The 16,758-nt window shown below is 37.3% G+C and overlaps 1 protein-coding gene across 2 annotated transcripts in view; it reads right to left on the bottom strand.

Annotated features, from left to right (window-relative positions):
* Positions 1–16,758, bottom strand: part of UNC13B (unc-13 homolog B (C. elegans)) — a 224,666-nt gene that overhangs the window by 103,332 nt on the left and 104,576 nt on the right. For both annotated transcript variants that reach the window (XM_006863075.1, XM_006863074.1), the window contains exon 8: positions 12,773–13,007. In XM_006863075.1, coding sequence (XP_006863137.1) covers positions 12,773–13,007 — 235 coding nt within the window. The remainder of the gene's footprint in view (positions 1–12,772; positions 13,008–16,758) is intronic.

The raw sequence follows: 16,758 nt of genomic DNA, 5'->3' as shown, positions 1-16,758 counted from the left end.
AGGTCAAAGTGTAGCATTCTTAAAGTACACTTCTTTGAGGACATAATAGTACCCTTTGCAGATGGTCCCTGAACAGTGTTCCATACTGAAGGAATACAGCAAAGGACAACTCTAAGCTCCTTATGTAAGGCTTTACCTAAAGCACTAATCAAATTCTAATCTCAAAGGTGATACAGGCAGAGAGTGATACACTGGAAGAAGCTACGCAAATCCATGTAGATATGCAATATAGATTATCCCAAACCATCTTTTGTACTTTACTTAAAACTCTTATTGCCACTGGTGGAAGTACTTTAGAAGACTTGGAAAAGTCAGGTAGAAGGTCTGTCCCCATCTATTACTAAGGCCCAAGGAAGCATCTATCATGTGGTTACAGTTAATATATACCACTCAGTTACTCACGGCCTTTCTACTCTCCCTTCTACATCTTGTGTATTATACAAGGTAGAGCAAACCAGGGTGAGTAAATCTTACAGTCCAGTTCTGCCTTTAAGCAGGAAGCTCCTTGTTCCAATAAATAAATTACCCTTGACACTAGAGAAAAGGAGACACACCATTTCTTACTAACCCCTAATTAACATGAAGCTCTGATGCTAGGAAAGACACAGGCAGGGTAAAGTGCAGGCTATGATTAGTCTACCACAAACTCAGTTGTATCATATATGGTAAATTCCTTAACTATTTATGATGCCTCAGTTGAGAACAGGCCTTTTGATGATCTTTGGCTCCTTGAAGTCATTCAGAGTAAATGGCTGGTAAACATCTGAAACAGAATCAGTGCTACCAAGCACTGCCTCCTCATCTTGTTTTTCTGGTTGGTAAAGTAGCTCAGAGACAGAGCAACACTGTTCCTCATGTTTCTCTGAAGAATATGTGGGGCCAGAGAGTTTGCTGGCTGTGGTACCCAAGTGTTCTCTAGATGCTGGGGCTTCCTGCTGATTTTCCATTTCTTCAGGCCCTGAAAGTCCATGGGCACACACACTTGGTCTGGTCTTCAGGTGCTCAGAGGTTCCCAAGGGCTCAATGTAAGCATTAGCTGTCTCAACACTGGCCCTGTATATATATGAGAAGGCTCCAAAGTCTTATTAGCCTCACTGGAGTTAAGGGCTTGACCATTGCTGATAACCAAAACTAGAGGGGAGATTGCTGTAGGCAGTTGTTCAGGGCACCCTTTGTTCTCTTTTGGCCACAAAAACGAAAGATCTAACTTTCCAAATCCTAGTTTGAGATCATTTGCCAGTACACTCCCATTTCTCTCACTACTTTCCTGAAATAGAGTTGACAACTTCTTAAAACTGGACATTAAGCCAGTCTCTGCTGTTCTACTGCCAGAAGGGGAAGGTGAAGAAAAGAAAGAGCTCAGTGGTTTCCCATGGTCAGTAGCAGAGAATGGAAAACGGAGCTTTGGCCAACTGTTCACATTTGGGATTTCAAATAGAGGTCTTGACTGTACTCTTTCCTGGGGGATTATAGATGAATCTTTCTGGACATTAAGTATCCCAGAACTTTTTCTGGCACAAAATACATGGTCCTCCATTAAAGGGTGAGAAACTCACCCTTGAGTTTCCAGTATGGTGCTGTGGCTGACAACTGTCTCAAACAGTGTTGTATTGGTTTCTGATAAATTGGCTGCATACAGATCCAAGATGTCTTGATTTGTGGAGACAGATTGTATAACTGGCTCTGGCTCAAAATGAATAAAAGCCTGAATTGGGGGTGGATGCTCTTTGGCAATACAAATAGGCTCTGGGTGCAACTGTATTAGCTCTGATTCCAATGATGCTTCTGTGTCTGTACCCTGCAATTGCCCCATGTCTCCTTCATCACTCAGAGACAATACTCTTTGCACAGTATCATCCCCAGAGACAGATGATACAGCACCAATTGTTCCAGAATCTTGGGATTCTGGAATGTTTTCAGGGAGAGTTTCAAGAATATTATTGCTTTCCTTTCGAGTTGTTAGTTTAGGATCATCTGTCAAGGTATCCAAGTCTGATTTTGCTCTAACTATAGTCACTCTAGAGTCACTGAAAGTAGATTCTGAACTGAGCATTGCAGAGGTAGCTTCTCTCCACAAACTTTCTGGAGGAACTGATACTAGAGCATCGCTGGAACAACCATCTTGAAGCCAAGATATAGGTGGAATACACCATTCTTGTTTATCTCTGGTTTGAAACTTTTGAAAATTCCAAATAACTCACCCATGAGAGGTTGAGATGATGTACCAGAAGAAAGAGGAGAAAAAGACTTTTTCTATGGCAGTTTAGAAGAGAAAAGTCCAGATAAAAGTTTTAGGTGATTTGATTAAGGACCCGGACAAAGATTTCACTTTATTCACAAACCTTGAAAGTATTTCTGCTGAAGAACCTAACACTGATTTATCTTCTTTTTTATTGGCATCTTGACTCTGGAGGTGCCCGGTACACCCTGGCTCAGTAGAGGAAGAGGCTGGCTCTAGAACCTATGGTAATACCTCATCAGGGGTCTTTTCTAAAGGCAAGTTCAATGGGCTACTAGTAAATTTTTCATTTTGGTGATGCTTAATACAAGTGTCTAAATTGTTCAGTTTTTCAATTAAATCACTATCATGTGACCAAGACTTAATAGATGAGTTATTAGGAAAGGTGTCCTGGTTGTGAGCCTCTTCTTCTTGGGGAGATACTCCAAAGGTCTCAGGGCCACTGAGGAGTGTTTCAGTCAGTGCCTGAAATAATAGTAAAGGAGGACCACTGTCTTTTTGCAACTGAGTCCTCTTAAAATCTGCTAAAGATGTCCCTAGGCCATTACCAGAACTCTGTTTTTTCTGATAATTCTTCTTTATGCTGAGTTCATCTGTGAGGGACTACATCTCAATGGTGTTGCTACTGGAAACACTAGGAGCTATTTGCTGGGCAAGAACAACCTCCTGGGCTATGCTCTCATTACTGCCATTGAAATTTTCTCTAGTCATTGCACCAATATCTATAAAATCACTTGGCTTCTTATATGGCTGGAAGTCACTGGAGGAACAGTTGAAAGACTTTGTTTTTCCCCCATAAGTCTGCTGCCTTTCATTCAAGGACAAGCTGAAGAAACTAAAAATAGAACTATTATGAGAAACATCCTTCTTGCTTCTTGAGCTGGTAGTAGAAAAAAAGGAAGGAATTGTGAATAACCCTTCTGCTTGAGATCTGGCTCTTGGGAAGGAAGCAGGGGTTCTGTTCTCAGATGTCTCAGATCCAATCAGGAAAGAAAACACACGCTTTCTGGTTGGCAACTCTGGTTCAGATGGAGATGTTTTGGCAGTTGTAAAACTCCCACCTTTGTCAAGAATATGATTTTCTTGTTCATTTGAATTTCTTCTACTCAGAATGTCAAAAGATATTCTATTACTTCTTAAAACTTCTTTCACTGCAGAAACACCATTAATTTCTACTGAAGAATCTCTGGAAGACTCATTGAGACAACTTGCTGAAAAAAATGAATTTGGTGACTGCTAGATTAAGTGGTCTCTGAAGGGTACCTCTTTACCAGTCAAATTATTAGTTAAGTTCTCCATTGATGGTGGTTCCTTTAGCCCACTGTCATCAACAGTAGTCGGCTTGTTGAGCTGTCTAACTTTTACCTTCCCTTTAGAGGATAAAGGTACAGTAGGAAAATTCCCAATATCCTGGCTAGTTATGAGTACAGAATTAAGATTTGATCCAACCTCCTCTGTTATTCATCAAAGAAACAGACATATGTTCAGTTGTCTGCATAGAGGATATATTGGTTTCTAATAAAGCCCCAAAGCTGCCAAAAAATGCTGAAACACCAGAAGATTCTTTCTTTTCCTGAAAAGATATCTTTCCATTTTTATTACTATTCTTTTCCAAGTTTGGCAATCCCTCTTTATTCACCTGGGTTTTCAGTAGGTTCAGAAATCCAGATGCCTGGTTTTCATTTGCTACCGTACTTACTAAAGAGTCTTCACCCCGGCCAAAGAGTTTCAACGCACTTTTAAGTACTTGTTTTTCAGGCTCTTTGGAGGACTAGTCCTGGGAAAGCTCACTATTCTTGTGTTCATCCCTACTATTCTGTAATGCAAGAGAAATTATAACAGGGTCCATTGTAATGATTTCACCATCTTCTATACTTGATTTAGCCTGCAGATTTGCTTGACTTTTCTGGGAAACAGATTTTAACAAACTTTGCTTTTTCACATGAATGCTTTTCTTTAAAGGGAATCCCTGCTTTACATTTTTAGTAAATTCTGGTCATTGAACATTGAATACTATCTCTCTCCTCATTCTGGAAGTGACCCTCTAATTGCTTAGTTGACACTAATGAGTGAAAACCATCATCTATGAGCTCTGCTAGTTTTAACTGCTGATCCATTTTCTGCATCACAGAAGACCCTCAGAATTCATTTTTATCAAAATTCAAAGTCTTTCCAACCATGATACCCAAAGTAGAAAATGATGAAGTCACTTTGTTCACTGATGACATCACTTCTGCATGATGTGAGCCTTTGGTCATTTTTTCAGGCTGAACCAAAAAGACAACTTCTTCAGAACACTGGAGGCAACAGAAATTAGAAAGGTAAACTGATGAATCCTTAGCTAAAGGTTGATTATTATCCTTCTCTATCATTTGCTTTCTACTTAAAACATAATAATAACTAACAGTTTGGGGTTTCTCAAATCCAATATACATTTCAAGGCCTTCAGAACCACATGACTTTTCTTTGAAAGACCCAAAATCTCCTTTAAACCTTTGAGGATGATAGCCTGAAAAATCCAATAGCTGATCCCTCTGGTCAAAACTTGACTGTTCAAGTACTTGTGAAAAGGTTTCTAAATTTAGATACCCTGGTCTTTTACTTATTGACAAAAGTAAAGATAAATCAAGAGGGTCATCAACTGGTTCCTCTTCAGCAAACCACAAAAATTCATCTTCTTTGTCAAGAACTTTAAAACTACAAGCAGAAATGTTGTCATCCAACACAATGCTTGATAAATTATTTGTCTGTAAATCACAACCCAAATATTCTTGATAAAAGCAATAAGGTGTAAACAAATATACATATTGTCCAGTTGAATCAGTGAGGAGTGAATACATATATTGACCATCGTGGTACATAAAATATCCATAATCCCCATCCTCAGATGGCCACCATACTCCATTTTCAAGACATGACAACCAGTCCTGATACTCATAAGCAAAACTTGAAAAAATAAAACGTTCACCAATTCTTAGTGATTCTTGACCAACTATGGGCCATGTAGTCGTCTCATAATTTGAAGAACAACTTAAGTCAATGGCAAATTCTTCTACTGTATTCTTAGTCTCATTAATTGGAAGATGACCAGAATCTCTAGATAATGAGTTAGCTGCCCACATATCACCTCTTAATAAGTAATCTTCATTAAATGTTATCTGGTCGAATGATTCATATGGTAAGTCACACCACATGACACTGTTTAGATTTGTTCTCCAATCCAAGATATTTGCATTTTTATTTTTTTGGCAGAAATTTATTATTGGATTTTCTGAGTCAGGCCACAAGAAAACATCAGCTGATGGAAATGTATTTTGACTCAACATATAATAAACTGGCTGAAGTTCTCTGGAATTTTTAGAGAAATTTTTCATGTCAGAGTCCCAATCAAAACATAAAGAATTGTTCATCTCTTCAAAAGCCTGACAGTGGTTTGATTTATTAAGAATTTTAGTATTTAGTATAGGTGAACTAAACTTATTTGAATTTTCATGTAGCTTTGCCTGAAAAATACAGTGTGGTATTATCCTCTTAGCCAAAGAATTCTGTAAGAGGTCCTGCTGAATATTTAGAGAACAGTGAAGTTCACCATTCTCGGAAAATGAACAGTGCATTTCACTTAGCTGGTTTTTCTTTATAGGAGAGTAATGGTAATGATCAACCAAAGTATCACATAATGGTATGTTTTCACATGCTGCTTTAGGTAAAGGCAAGCAGCTTTTTATGAAGTCAGAGTTCCTTGTTTTTCAACATAGTTCCTCTGGTTTTCAAAAGTCATGCATGATGTAACAGGGACCTCATCCACCAGTAAATGTTTATTGCCACTCAAATTGTTTATGACACCTAAAGTCATGGACTCTGCTTTAACTGGTTTGCAATCAGCCATACTGCTATTTGATATCAAGTTAAATGTTACAGAGAGCAAATTTGTAATCATCACTTTTCAAACTTAATTCTTGTTGACAAGAAAAATTTTCAGGAGAAGGACACCTAAGCAGGCCAGAAAGCAGGCTTCCTTGGCTTCTTTCATTGGAAGCTTTACCTACAACTTTGTTTTCACTGAATACATTAACCTAAGTGGATTTTGAAAGGGTAGAAGAAAACTCTAATGAAGAATCTAATAGTGTTAAAGATGTTACAGGTGTTACTTGTATAATTCTAATTTAGAATCTAATATTGTTAAAGATGTTACAGGTGTTACTTCTTATTTCCTGCTGAAGAATCTGAAATTATATGTTCTCTGGGCACAATCCCAGGGATGGCTTAAGACATCTCATTGACAATTCTTCACTGTTGTATAGTCACTTGGATTTAATTCTTTAAACCCAAATTTCCAAAAATTGTTATTAGCATTTAGAACTGAGTGAAACACTACGAAATTAAGTTTGGTATCTTCAGGACTTTTTGGGTCACTCTTATTAAATTGCTTTGTATTACCAAATTTCTCTAGATTATTTAGAATATTTGAAACTGAACTAGATTTTATTGAATTTTGTTTGGCATCTTTTTGGAATCTCTTCATCAGTGATTACTGCTGAGCCCTAAAACCTCTGGTCATTGGCAGATGTATGGTTGTCAGTGAAAGGAAATTTAAACAAAGAAAAAATGTTCCCTTTCTATCTTAAATCCTGTTGCTTTTCAGAATGACTAAGAACTCTGAAAACTGGAATACGTAGTTTTCCACTGAATGAAAACAAATGCCCATCTTTCTTAGAGTCCCTTTCCAATGCATATTCCTCCAACTGGTGAATTTTCAGGGATTCTAGCAAAGTTTCCTTTGAACAATGTGTCTCAAGGGAAGTGATGAAAAACTGGCTAAAGAATTTTCTGAGTGGTTCAAGGAAATCATCACCACCAGTAGCTTTGTCTTCCTCTAAAGGCTTAGAAGAAGCCTCTTTATTTGTAGTTATACTGTCAAATACACAATCAAGTCCTGGATTATCTTTGACACATATTTTTGGTTGATCTGACAACAGAGACAGATCTGTATAGGGTTTTCCTTCCAACAGACTCAATATTATCTTCCTTACTTGAAGGTTCATAGGCTACTTCAGAAGACAGCAAATCCTCACTTGTAGACATCTGGGACCAGTTTGTAGTTTCATCATCATTCCTATCTAAAGAAATAATGTTACTACTGTGATTGCCAAAGGTGTCTTCCCTTTTATTTGACGCAGAAACATATCCAACAAAGCATTCCTTTCCCAGTGGTTTGTTCTGGCCATTGTTTTTGGTTTCCTCCTTTTCTGAAAATATTTTCAATGGATTTAGCATTTTGAGAACAGATTTTATAACAGAACTCTGATTCTGTGGAGCTGAGTCCTTTCCAATAGTTGTATCCTTAAAACTTAAACTCCTAGTTTTATTGTCTGTGTGCTCACTTTCAGGGGTTTTGCTAGGTTTGTCAATATCCTTACTGCCAAATTATATGAGAGGATGATAGAGACTGCATAGGAAGAGCCTTCTCCAATACTGAATTCCTGCTGCGTTTAGATCCCAAATTAACTGTCTCCATTTGATTAAGAGTTACTGTGTCCTCTGAAACAAAATTAACCAGCTTTTCCACAGAGGTTGTTGTTGGACCCAAATCCACTTTTTCTGTGAGTGAACTGAATAAAGAACCAACAGAATATTTCATCTCATTCATTTCAGGAAAAGATATGTCATCCTTGACAATGGTTAAAGGCATTTTCTGTTCTGTGCTATCGACAATATTATTGTATTTATGTGTTTTCTGAATTTTTGAAAGGGAATCAAATCTATTAATCTTATTTTCCTTCTCTGCTAAATATTCTAACACTGTTTCTACTAAACATTGAAGCTCATCCCTTGTATCAATATAAGCTTCTTTGGATTCCTCTATAGTGGAGGGGTCACCTTTTCTATGGAGCATCTGGACATATTTCCAACTAGGTTTGCATCACAACTCACCCTTTGTAATGGGAATATGGGATTTGCTACATTAGCTTCTTCAGGAAAATCCACAATATGGTAGATGTTAGATGGAAACCATGTTGGTGACAGTAAACCAGCCTGCTTATCAGAAATAGGGGAAATCAGAAATTCATCAGAAACACTACTAGTAGAATCTTCAAGAATATCTAATGGAGTAAAATTAGTGACATGCTGGTTTGAACCAGATGATGTCTCACAGCTCTTAAAACAACTGGAAAGATGATGATCATAACTGTCCAATTTAATGGTCCACAAGCCACTCTTAACCACAAATTCATTTTTGTAGGGAACCAAAACTGGGTAATTATTTTTCTTATTTTTACTGTGGCAAAGGTTATCATTTTCAGTATTTGACTATGTACATTTTGAGCTAGTTTACTTCTAGATCTATCATCATATTGACTGCTTTCACTGCCACTGAAATGACTGTATAAAGATTTCCTTTTCTTTCTTATGTCAATCATATTATATCGCTGAGGATAACTGGAGAAATCATATATCCAGCTTAAGATTAAAATTAGGGACAGTAGAAAATTCTGTTTGTTGGTTCTGATATTGTCTCTTTTTCCAATTCTTATACTTTGGTTGTTGTTGGCTGTAATATTTATCAGTTTTTGAAAGATTTCTGATTTCTTTTATCTTTGCTTCCTTCAAGTTTATATTACTATTTTCTAAAAGCTCCTGAGATATTTTCCCTTCTACTTCCTCATATATACCTTCTTGCTCTTCATAGTCAGCATAAGAGAAAATTGGGATAATCCTAATTTTATCATGTTTAGCCTGTAAACCTTGTCTGGTATTAGAGATAAAATTGGAGGATAGTAAGGTAAAGAAAGAAGGAAAAACAGGGAAAAGAAAGACACAAGTTATAAGACTTAGTGCATGTTCAATGAGAAGACAAGAATAGTAAAACTGTGCATTTTCTTTAAAAAAAAAAAAAAGGCTAAAAAATATGATAAAGAAATCTACGTGCTTAAATCAATAGTATAACAATGTAGCCAAATAATTTTTCCAATATCTGAGAAAGACCAGCTACAATAACAATTTTTAAATGATTTACTGGCTACCATTTGTCATGGTGACTTTTTAGGATCTTTTTATTTTCTAAAAAGCAAAACAAAACAAACTTGTTTAATCAATATCTAGAATGCATTTGTAGTGCCAAAGTTTAGAAACAGTAAAGTATACTGTGAAAACATATCTAGGGATTTAAACAAGCCTAAATTTGTTAGTGAATTTGGATCTGAAAAGAAGCCAAGCTACTAGTTTGCTGAAAGTTATATTTGAGGTTATGTAGCCAAGAATACAGTAAAATGTTTTATTTTTTTATAATAATAATAAAATAATTCTTGGTTTCATAGAAGTCAAACCTTACTATACTATCAAAAGCAGAAAATTATTTAAAACATCTCATTTATTGTTTGTGAAGAGTGAAGGTTACATACACTAAGAATCACTGTGTAATGAAAACCTTTCCCTCTACTGGTTATAGGAGTCCTGGTGTGGTGCTGTGGGTTAATGCGCTGCAAAGTCAGTTTGAACCACAAGGTCAATGGTACAAGTTCACCAGCTGCTCCTTGGAAACCCTATACAGGGTTGCTATGGGTAGGAACCAATTTGATGGTACTTAACAACAACAACAAACAACAACAACAACAACCTGCTGGTTATAAGAGCCGAAGCTGAGCAGCTTAAGTAAATAGCTATATTAGACAGGTGACCTTCCTAATTTGTCCAAATAGAAAAGTACACAGTCTTTTAAGGTGCTATGTTACCACTACTGCTTGGTGTATACATTTAATTCTTAGAAATACAGACTATGTACAAAAGTTCAAAGAGGAAAAGTGGGACACCATAATTGGGGGGAGGGGGGGTTGTATTTACAAACAACCCAAAATACATAAATAAAATATGTAAATATGTTATTAATAAACCAGCAAGGAGTAGGAACCAACATAAGTAGGATTCCTGGTGTGTTTCTTTTCAGAATCAGAGTTCGAGAAATAAGAATTCAATGGTATGGTGGGTATAGGAGAAAATTACATTGCAAATATTCTCAGAGTTAAAAAGTAAATCAGGATAGGAAACTGTCAAGCAAATCCATGGCTCTCTGAGACTCAGAATAAATATTCACCAGTGTAGTGATTTAATGAGGTAGGCAAAATAAATCAAATCATTCTGTGGTATGGTTAATTTTAGAAATAAAGCTTTGAGCTAAATTTGAATGATGCACTTAAAACAACAACAAAAAACCCCCTAACCTCCAACCAATAAAATAATTGCCTCAGGAAAGCATCATCAATGGATACCAAACTCACTGGGTAAAAGATTGTTGGGGAAACGGGATATTGACACAATCGCAAGTATAACTCCAAGCCAAAAAGCAAACTAAACCCACTGCCATCGAGTCAATACTGGCTCATAGCAACCCTATAATAGGTGTCCAAGGCTGTAAATCTTTACAGGAGTAAAGCTTTAGCTTCTCCTGCAGATCGGCGGGTAGGTTTTGAACTAACAACTTTGCCGTTAGCAGTTCTGTGCTTATCCTACAGTGCCACCAAGGGTATAACCCCAGAAATTATTACTTACAAAGTGGAAAATATAACTTTACATTAGACAAATATGGCATGCAACACCTTAATCAAGAGACCAAACTAAACATCATCAATTAGACTAAGTGCCATGATGTGCTTCCTGATACATTGTGAAGGAAATAATACTTATGTCATGTTTTTGCCAAAAACGTTTAACCTGACTTAAAATATGAAGAAAAAAATTAATTAAGGAACATTCTTAAAACAACTGGCCTAGACCTTTTTTAAATGTCAGTGCTGTAAAGCACTGGAATTAAAAAAAAAAAAAAATGTGAAGGAATTTTGTAATATTAAAAGAAACTAAAGAAACAGAAAATCATGATCCCTGACTGAATCATGGATCAAAAAGAAAAATATATATATGTACAAAGTATTGTTGAAACAACTAGAAAAATTTAAATATGATCTATGTATAAGGAGCCTCTGTGGTGCTATGGGCTAACCGCAAGGCCAGTAGTTCAAACACATTAGCCACTCTGAGGGGAGAAGATGAGGCTATGTGGTCCCGTAAAGATTTATAGTCTTAGAAACCCTACGTAAGGTTGCTATGCATTAGATTCGACTCAATGGCAGTGGGTTTGGGTTGATTTTAGGTATATATTACCTAATATCATTATATCATGAAATTTCTTGAGTGTGATCATAGTATTAAGGTTGTATAGAAAAAAGTCCTTTTTCTTAGGAGTTACATGCTAAAGTACTTTGCAATGAAGTAATATGCTATCTGCAACTTACTTTCAAATGGTTCAGAAAAACAAAATGTTTGTGCATACGTGTGTATATATACGTAATACAGAATGAGACAAGTAAATGTGGCAAAATGTTAACAACTATAAAGCTAGGTGACAGGAATACTGGCAGTGATTGTATTATGCTAGTCCTTCAAATTTTCTTTTAGTAAAAAAAAAACATATTTTTATGTTGATGGACAAGAGGAGACCAAAGATGTATGTATTTACTTTTATACTTCTAAATATATGACAACAGTCTCTGAAAGGATACATAAGAAATAGAAGAAAAGATGCAAGAGTATAGAAACACTGCAGATGTGGGTAGGAGGTCTTTGGTGGTGGTAGTTAGGTGCCGTGGAGTCGGTTCTGACTAATAGTGACCCTGTACAGGGTTTCCAAGGCTGTAAATCTTTACGGGAGCACAACGCCTCATCTTTCTCCCACGAAACAGCTGGTAATTTGGAACTGCTGACCTTGCGGTTCGCAGCCCAATTCGTAACCACTACACTACCAGAGCTCCAAGAAGGTCCTTACTGATATTAAATTTTATCTTCAAAATTTCTGAAAATGTAAATATTTTGTATAATTTTTGGAAATTAATAAAATTAAATTAAAACATACTGGGTTTCTTCTGAGGTTCCCAGGGAAGTATTTAGGCAGAAAGGATTGTTCAAACATCTAATACCTGTGATTTTTAAAAAACTCTTGGTAAAGGATTATCAGAATTACTAGGTTGGGTGGTGGTATAGGCACTAGGTTTAATTTAGCCTTATACCCCAGGTGTGCACGTCCTCACTAGTTGAAAATGACCAACAGATGAAACAGTCCTGTGGAAATCGAAAAGTATAAAAGTGTGAAAGCAATGGAATACTATGTTACCTCGAAGAACAACAAGGAAGCTGCAAGCTATCGCATAACATGGATGAACCTTGAGGACATTATGTTGAGTGAAATTAGTCAGTCACAAAAAGAGAAATACTGCATAGGACCACTACTGTAAAAGACTAAGGGAAAGAACCCATACTAAAGGGGGGTTGTAAAAATAAACAAACAAAAAAAAAAAGTGTGTGAAAGAGAAAAAAAGACTGTTACTCTTAAAAAGTTACTCTTCTACACAAAATGACTGTGGCTTGGCCCATCATACTGCTACATTCCACTACCATCTCAGGCTAAGCTCCCAAACCTCTCTGCTATCAACTCATACATGGGACCTGCATCTTAGGGAGAGAAAGTTCTTTGCTCCCAGTACCTACCTGAGGGCCTGCCGCTCTGGATAATCGAGGTCGTAACTTTGCATAGAGTCATTGCAAGATTCTCGAGAACTGCCTTGAAGCAGCAGTTGCTGTGGCAATTGTACCGGCACAGGAAACTGGTGCACAGACGCATTGGGCTGGGATGTCGTGTGGTATGGAGGTGGGATGCTATTGCTGGTCTCACTGCGATAATCACTATCTCGGTCATCAACAGCACTATCCGGGTCTTCAAAGGCTGAGAAACAAGCACAGTCAATCACAACATCTCATTTTTATTTAGCTCTTTAGAATTTATCAGCTTCTACTTTAGATATGTATGGATCTTGAGAACAAGAGCAAGCTAAGCCCAGTGACCTCAAAGCCATGTGCAGAATTAATACCCACAAGTCTCTCTTTCTCGAATGAGATAGGTTTAATTTTAGTACTGATTCTTAGAGAAGCTCCCTGTTATAATTTTCCAATGCAGAAATTCTCTGAAATCCTACTGCTACAGCTATTAAAACTCTAAACCAAATACCTGCTTCAACACATCATAAATAGATTCTGGTACTCTGTGGGCAAAAGCAAAGAAATGCCTTTTCCATATCTCAGAAAAGAAAAAAAAATTGTTTAAAGTTGGTTTGGTGTTTTCAACTTCTAAAATACACGTTGTCATTCCTTCTGATAGTGTCACCCCTGAAGTGTGGTCCACAACCTTCTTTGCCTCTAGGGATACCACTAAACACTTAGCTTGCATGTTTCCCTTGGTATAACAATTCAGTATTCAGATCCTTATTTTCTCTCTCATATTGGACTCACTCTATACACACTATAAAGAGCTCTGGTAGCGAAGTCATTACGAATCGGCTGCAAACCGCAAAGTCAGCAGTTCGAAACTACCAGCTGTTCCATGAGAGAAAGATTAGGCTTTCTGCTCCTGTAAAGATTTGCAGCCTTGGAAACCCTGTACAGGGTCGCTATGACTCGGAACCAACTCCACGGCAAATAACACAACATACACTCTATACTAAATAAGTATATCCAACATCAAAAGCTGGTCTTGGAAATCATGGCTCAGAAATCAAACCAAAAGCTCAAAATGCTGAGAGCAGCAGTCTTTTTTGTTGTTATTAGTTTTTAATTTTCTATTTTGCATTGAGTGAAGGTTTGCAAAGTAGATCATCTATTTTACATCCAACAAATCATGCACTTTGTTTCATCCCAATGATTGCAATCCCCTCAATAAGCATCAATTATCCTATTTTCCTTCAGTATCATTGGCTCTTGATCATATGCTACCTCTTGAGACAGATGAACATCAACCATTTCCTTTTGGTACAGTGACTCTGTGTATTCCTTCCATCTTCTTTTGATGGATTTGTCCAGAGAATCCTTCAATAATAAAACTCAAGCCTTGAATTTTTAATTCAGTTCTCCCCGCTTGAGAAATGCTGAGCGTGTTCTTCCTTTTTGGTTTTCTGACTCAAGATATTTGCACATTTTGTTGTAATATTTGGCTTTATCTTCTCGAGCTGGTCTTTGATATTTTCTGTTCAGCTGCTATACCTGCTCATTTCTTTCATTTGCTTTAGCATCTCTATGCTGGAAAGCAAGTTTCAATGTCTCTTCTGACATCCATTTTGACCTTTTTCTTCTTTCTTATTTTCTTAATGACTTTTTCCTTTCTTCCTGTATGATGTTCTTGATGTCAACCCCCAGCTCATCTGGTCTTCAGTCTTTAGTGTTTAATGTTTCAAGAGGTAGCATATGGTAAAGAGCCAATGGTATTGAAGGAGGAAGTCCAAGGTGCATTGAAAGAAATGGCAAAGAACAAGGCACCAGGAATTGATGGGATAAAAATTGAAATTTTTCAAGAAAGTGAGGCGGCACACTCATCTATGTCAAGAAATTTGGAAGGCAACTATCTAGCCAACTGATTGGAAGAGATCCGTATTTGTGCCTATTCCAAAAGAGGTGACGTGACCCAACAGAGTGCAGAAATCATCAGACAATCTCTTTGATATCCCATGCGAATAAAGTTTTACTAAAGGTAATACAGAAATGGCTGCAAGCATACATTAACAGAGAACTTCCAGAGGTTTAAGCCAGAATCAGAAACAGGCCATAGAACAAGGGATATCATTGCTGATGCCTGATGGATCTTGGCTGAAAGCAGAGATTATCACAAAGATGTTTACCTGTGCTTTATTGACTACGCAAAGGCTTTCAATTGTGTGGATCATGACACGCTATGGACAACGTTGCAAAGTATGAGTATTCCGGAATACTTAAGTATGCTCATGAGGAATCTGTACCTGGACCAAGAGGCAGTTGTTCAAATAGAATACGAGAACATTGAATGGTTTAAAATTAAGAAACGTGTACGACATGGTTGTATTCTTTCACCATACTTATTCAATCTGTATCCTGAGCAAATAATCTGAGAAGCTGGGTTATATGAAGAAAAACATGACATGAGAATTGGAGGAAGACTCGTTATCAACCTGCAATATGCAGATGATACAACCTTGCTTGCTGAAGTAGACTTAAAATATTTACTGATGAAGATCAAAGAGCACAGCCTTTATTCAGTATGGATTGCATCTCAATGTAAAGAAAACAAAATCCTCACCACTGGACCAATAAACAACATTCTTATCAATAGAGAAAAGATTGAAGTTATCAAGGACTTCATTCTTCTAGGATCAACCATCAACACTCAAAGAAGCAGCAGTCAAGAAATCAAACAACAGATTCCATTAGGCAAATCTGCTGCACAAGACCTTTTTAAAGTGTTAAAGAGCAAAGACTTCAGCTTGAGAAATGAGATGTGCCTGACCCAAGCCATGGTATTTTCAATAACCTCACATGCATGCGAAAGCTGGACAATGAATAAGGAAGACCATAGAAGAATTGATGCTTTTGAGTTATTGTGTTGGAGGAGAATATTGAAAATACCATGGGCTTCCAAAAGAACCAATAGATCCATTTTGGAAGAAGTGCAGCCAGAGTACTCCTTGGAGGCCAGGATGGCCAAACATCATCTCTCATACTTCGGACATATTGTCAGTTGCTGGAGAAGTATATCATGTTTGGTAAGGTAGAGGGTCAGAGAAAAAGAGGAAGACCCCCAACGAGATGGACTGGCCAAGTGGCAGCATCAATGGACTCAAGCATGGGAACAATAGTGAGGTTGGCCCAGGATCAGACAGTGTTTCATTCTGCTGTGCATTAAGTTGCTATGAGTCGGTACCAACTCGATGGCACCTAACAACAACATCCTATTTTCTCTCCCTATGTTTCTTATTTCCATTCTTCCTTCTTTCCCAACTCTTCTGAATTTCACCAATAGGTGAATGTTGTCCTTTGATTCTCAAATGGTTGGAAATTCTATTGTGTGTATAACTCACTATCGTTGTTGTCCCCCTAAATATTGTTTGCCTGAAAACTGAGCCAAGAGGATGAGTTCAGATCCAAACCTGAAAGGTGACCAAAGGCCACAGTTTTGGAGTTCTGCCAGTTTTTATATGACCATTAAGCCTATTCTTTTTTTTATGATTTTTTAAATTTCACATGAAAACAGCAGTCTTGCTGATTTTATGCAACATCAGATTGCTCTAACAATACCTGTCAAGCACTTATACCCCTCCCTTCCTTTAGGAGATACAGGAAGGTATAAGTATTGCCAGTGGGCTATGCTGACAATTCAGTCAAGTTTATCTAATAGCAATGACTGCCATTCCATATGCTTGTTTCAGCCTTGCATGCCAGTATCTGACTGGTCATGGTTTATTTTTAATATCTTAAAAACCACAACTCCCAGAGTCAGTGACATAGCCACAGAGGACTAGAGTGGAGAGTGAAGCATCCAGCTGATAAGAGAGGGCATATGCATAAGAACACCCACACTTGCAGATAATACCCACTTGTCCTGGCTTCAATAACTGGATGATCAGAGCTCAACCAGAAGAAGAAAGTGGGGGGGGAGGAGTATTCTCATACAATTT

The sequence above is a fragment of the Chrysochloris asiatica genome, unplaced genomic scaffold, assembly GCF_000296735.1.
Source record: "Chrysochloris asiatica unplaced genomic scaffold, ChrAsi1.0 scaffold00053, whole genome shotgun sequence".
NCBI classification, from domain to species: Eukaryota; Metazoa; Chordata; class Mammalia; order Afrosoricida; family Chrysochloridae; genus Chrysochloris; species Chrysochloris asiatica.
The sequence above is the reverse complement of the archived record's forward strand: the minus strand, read 5'-3'. Positions and strand labels throughout refer to the sequence as shown.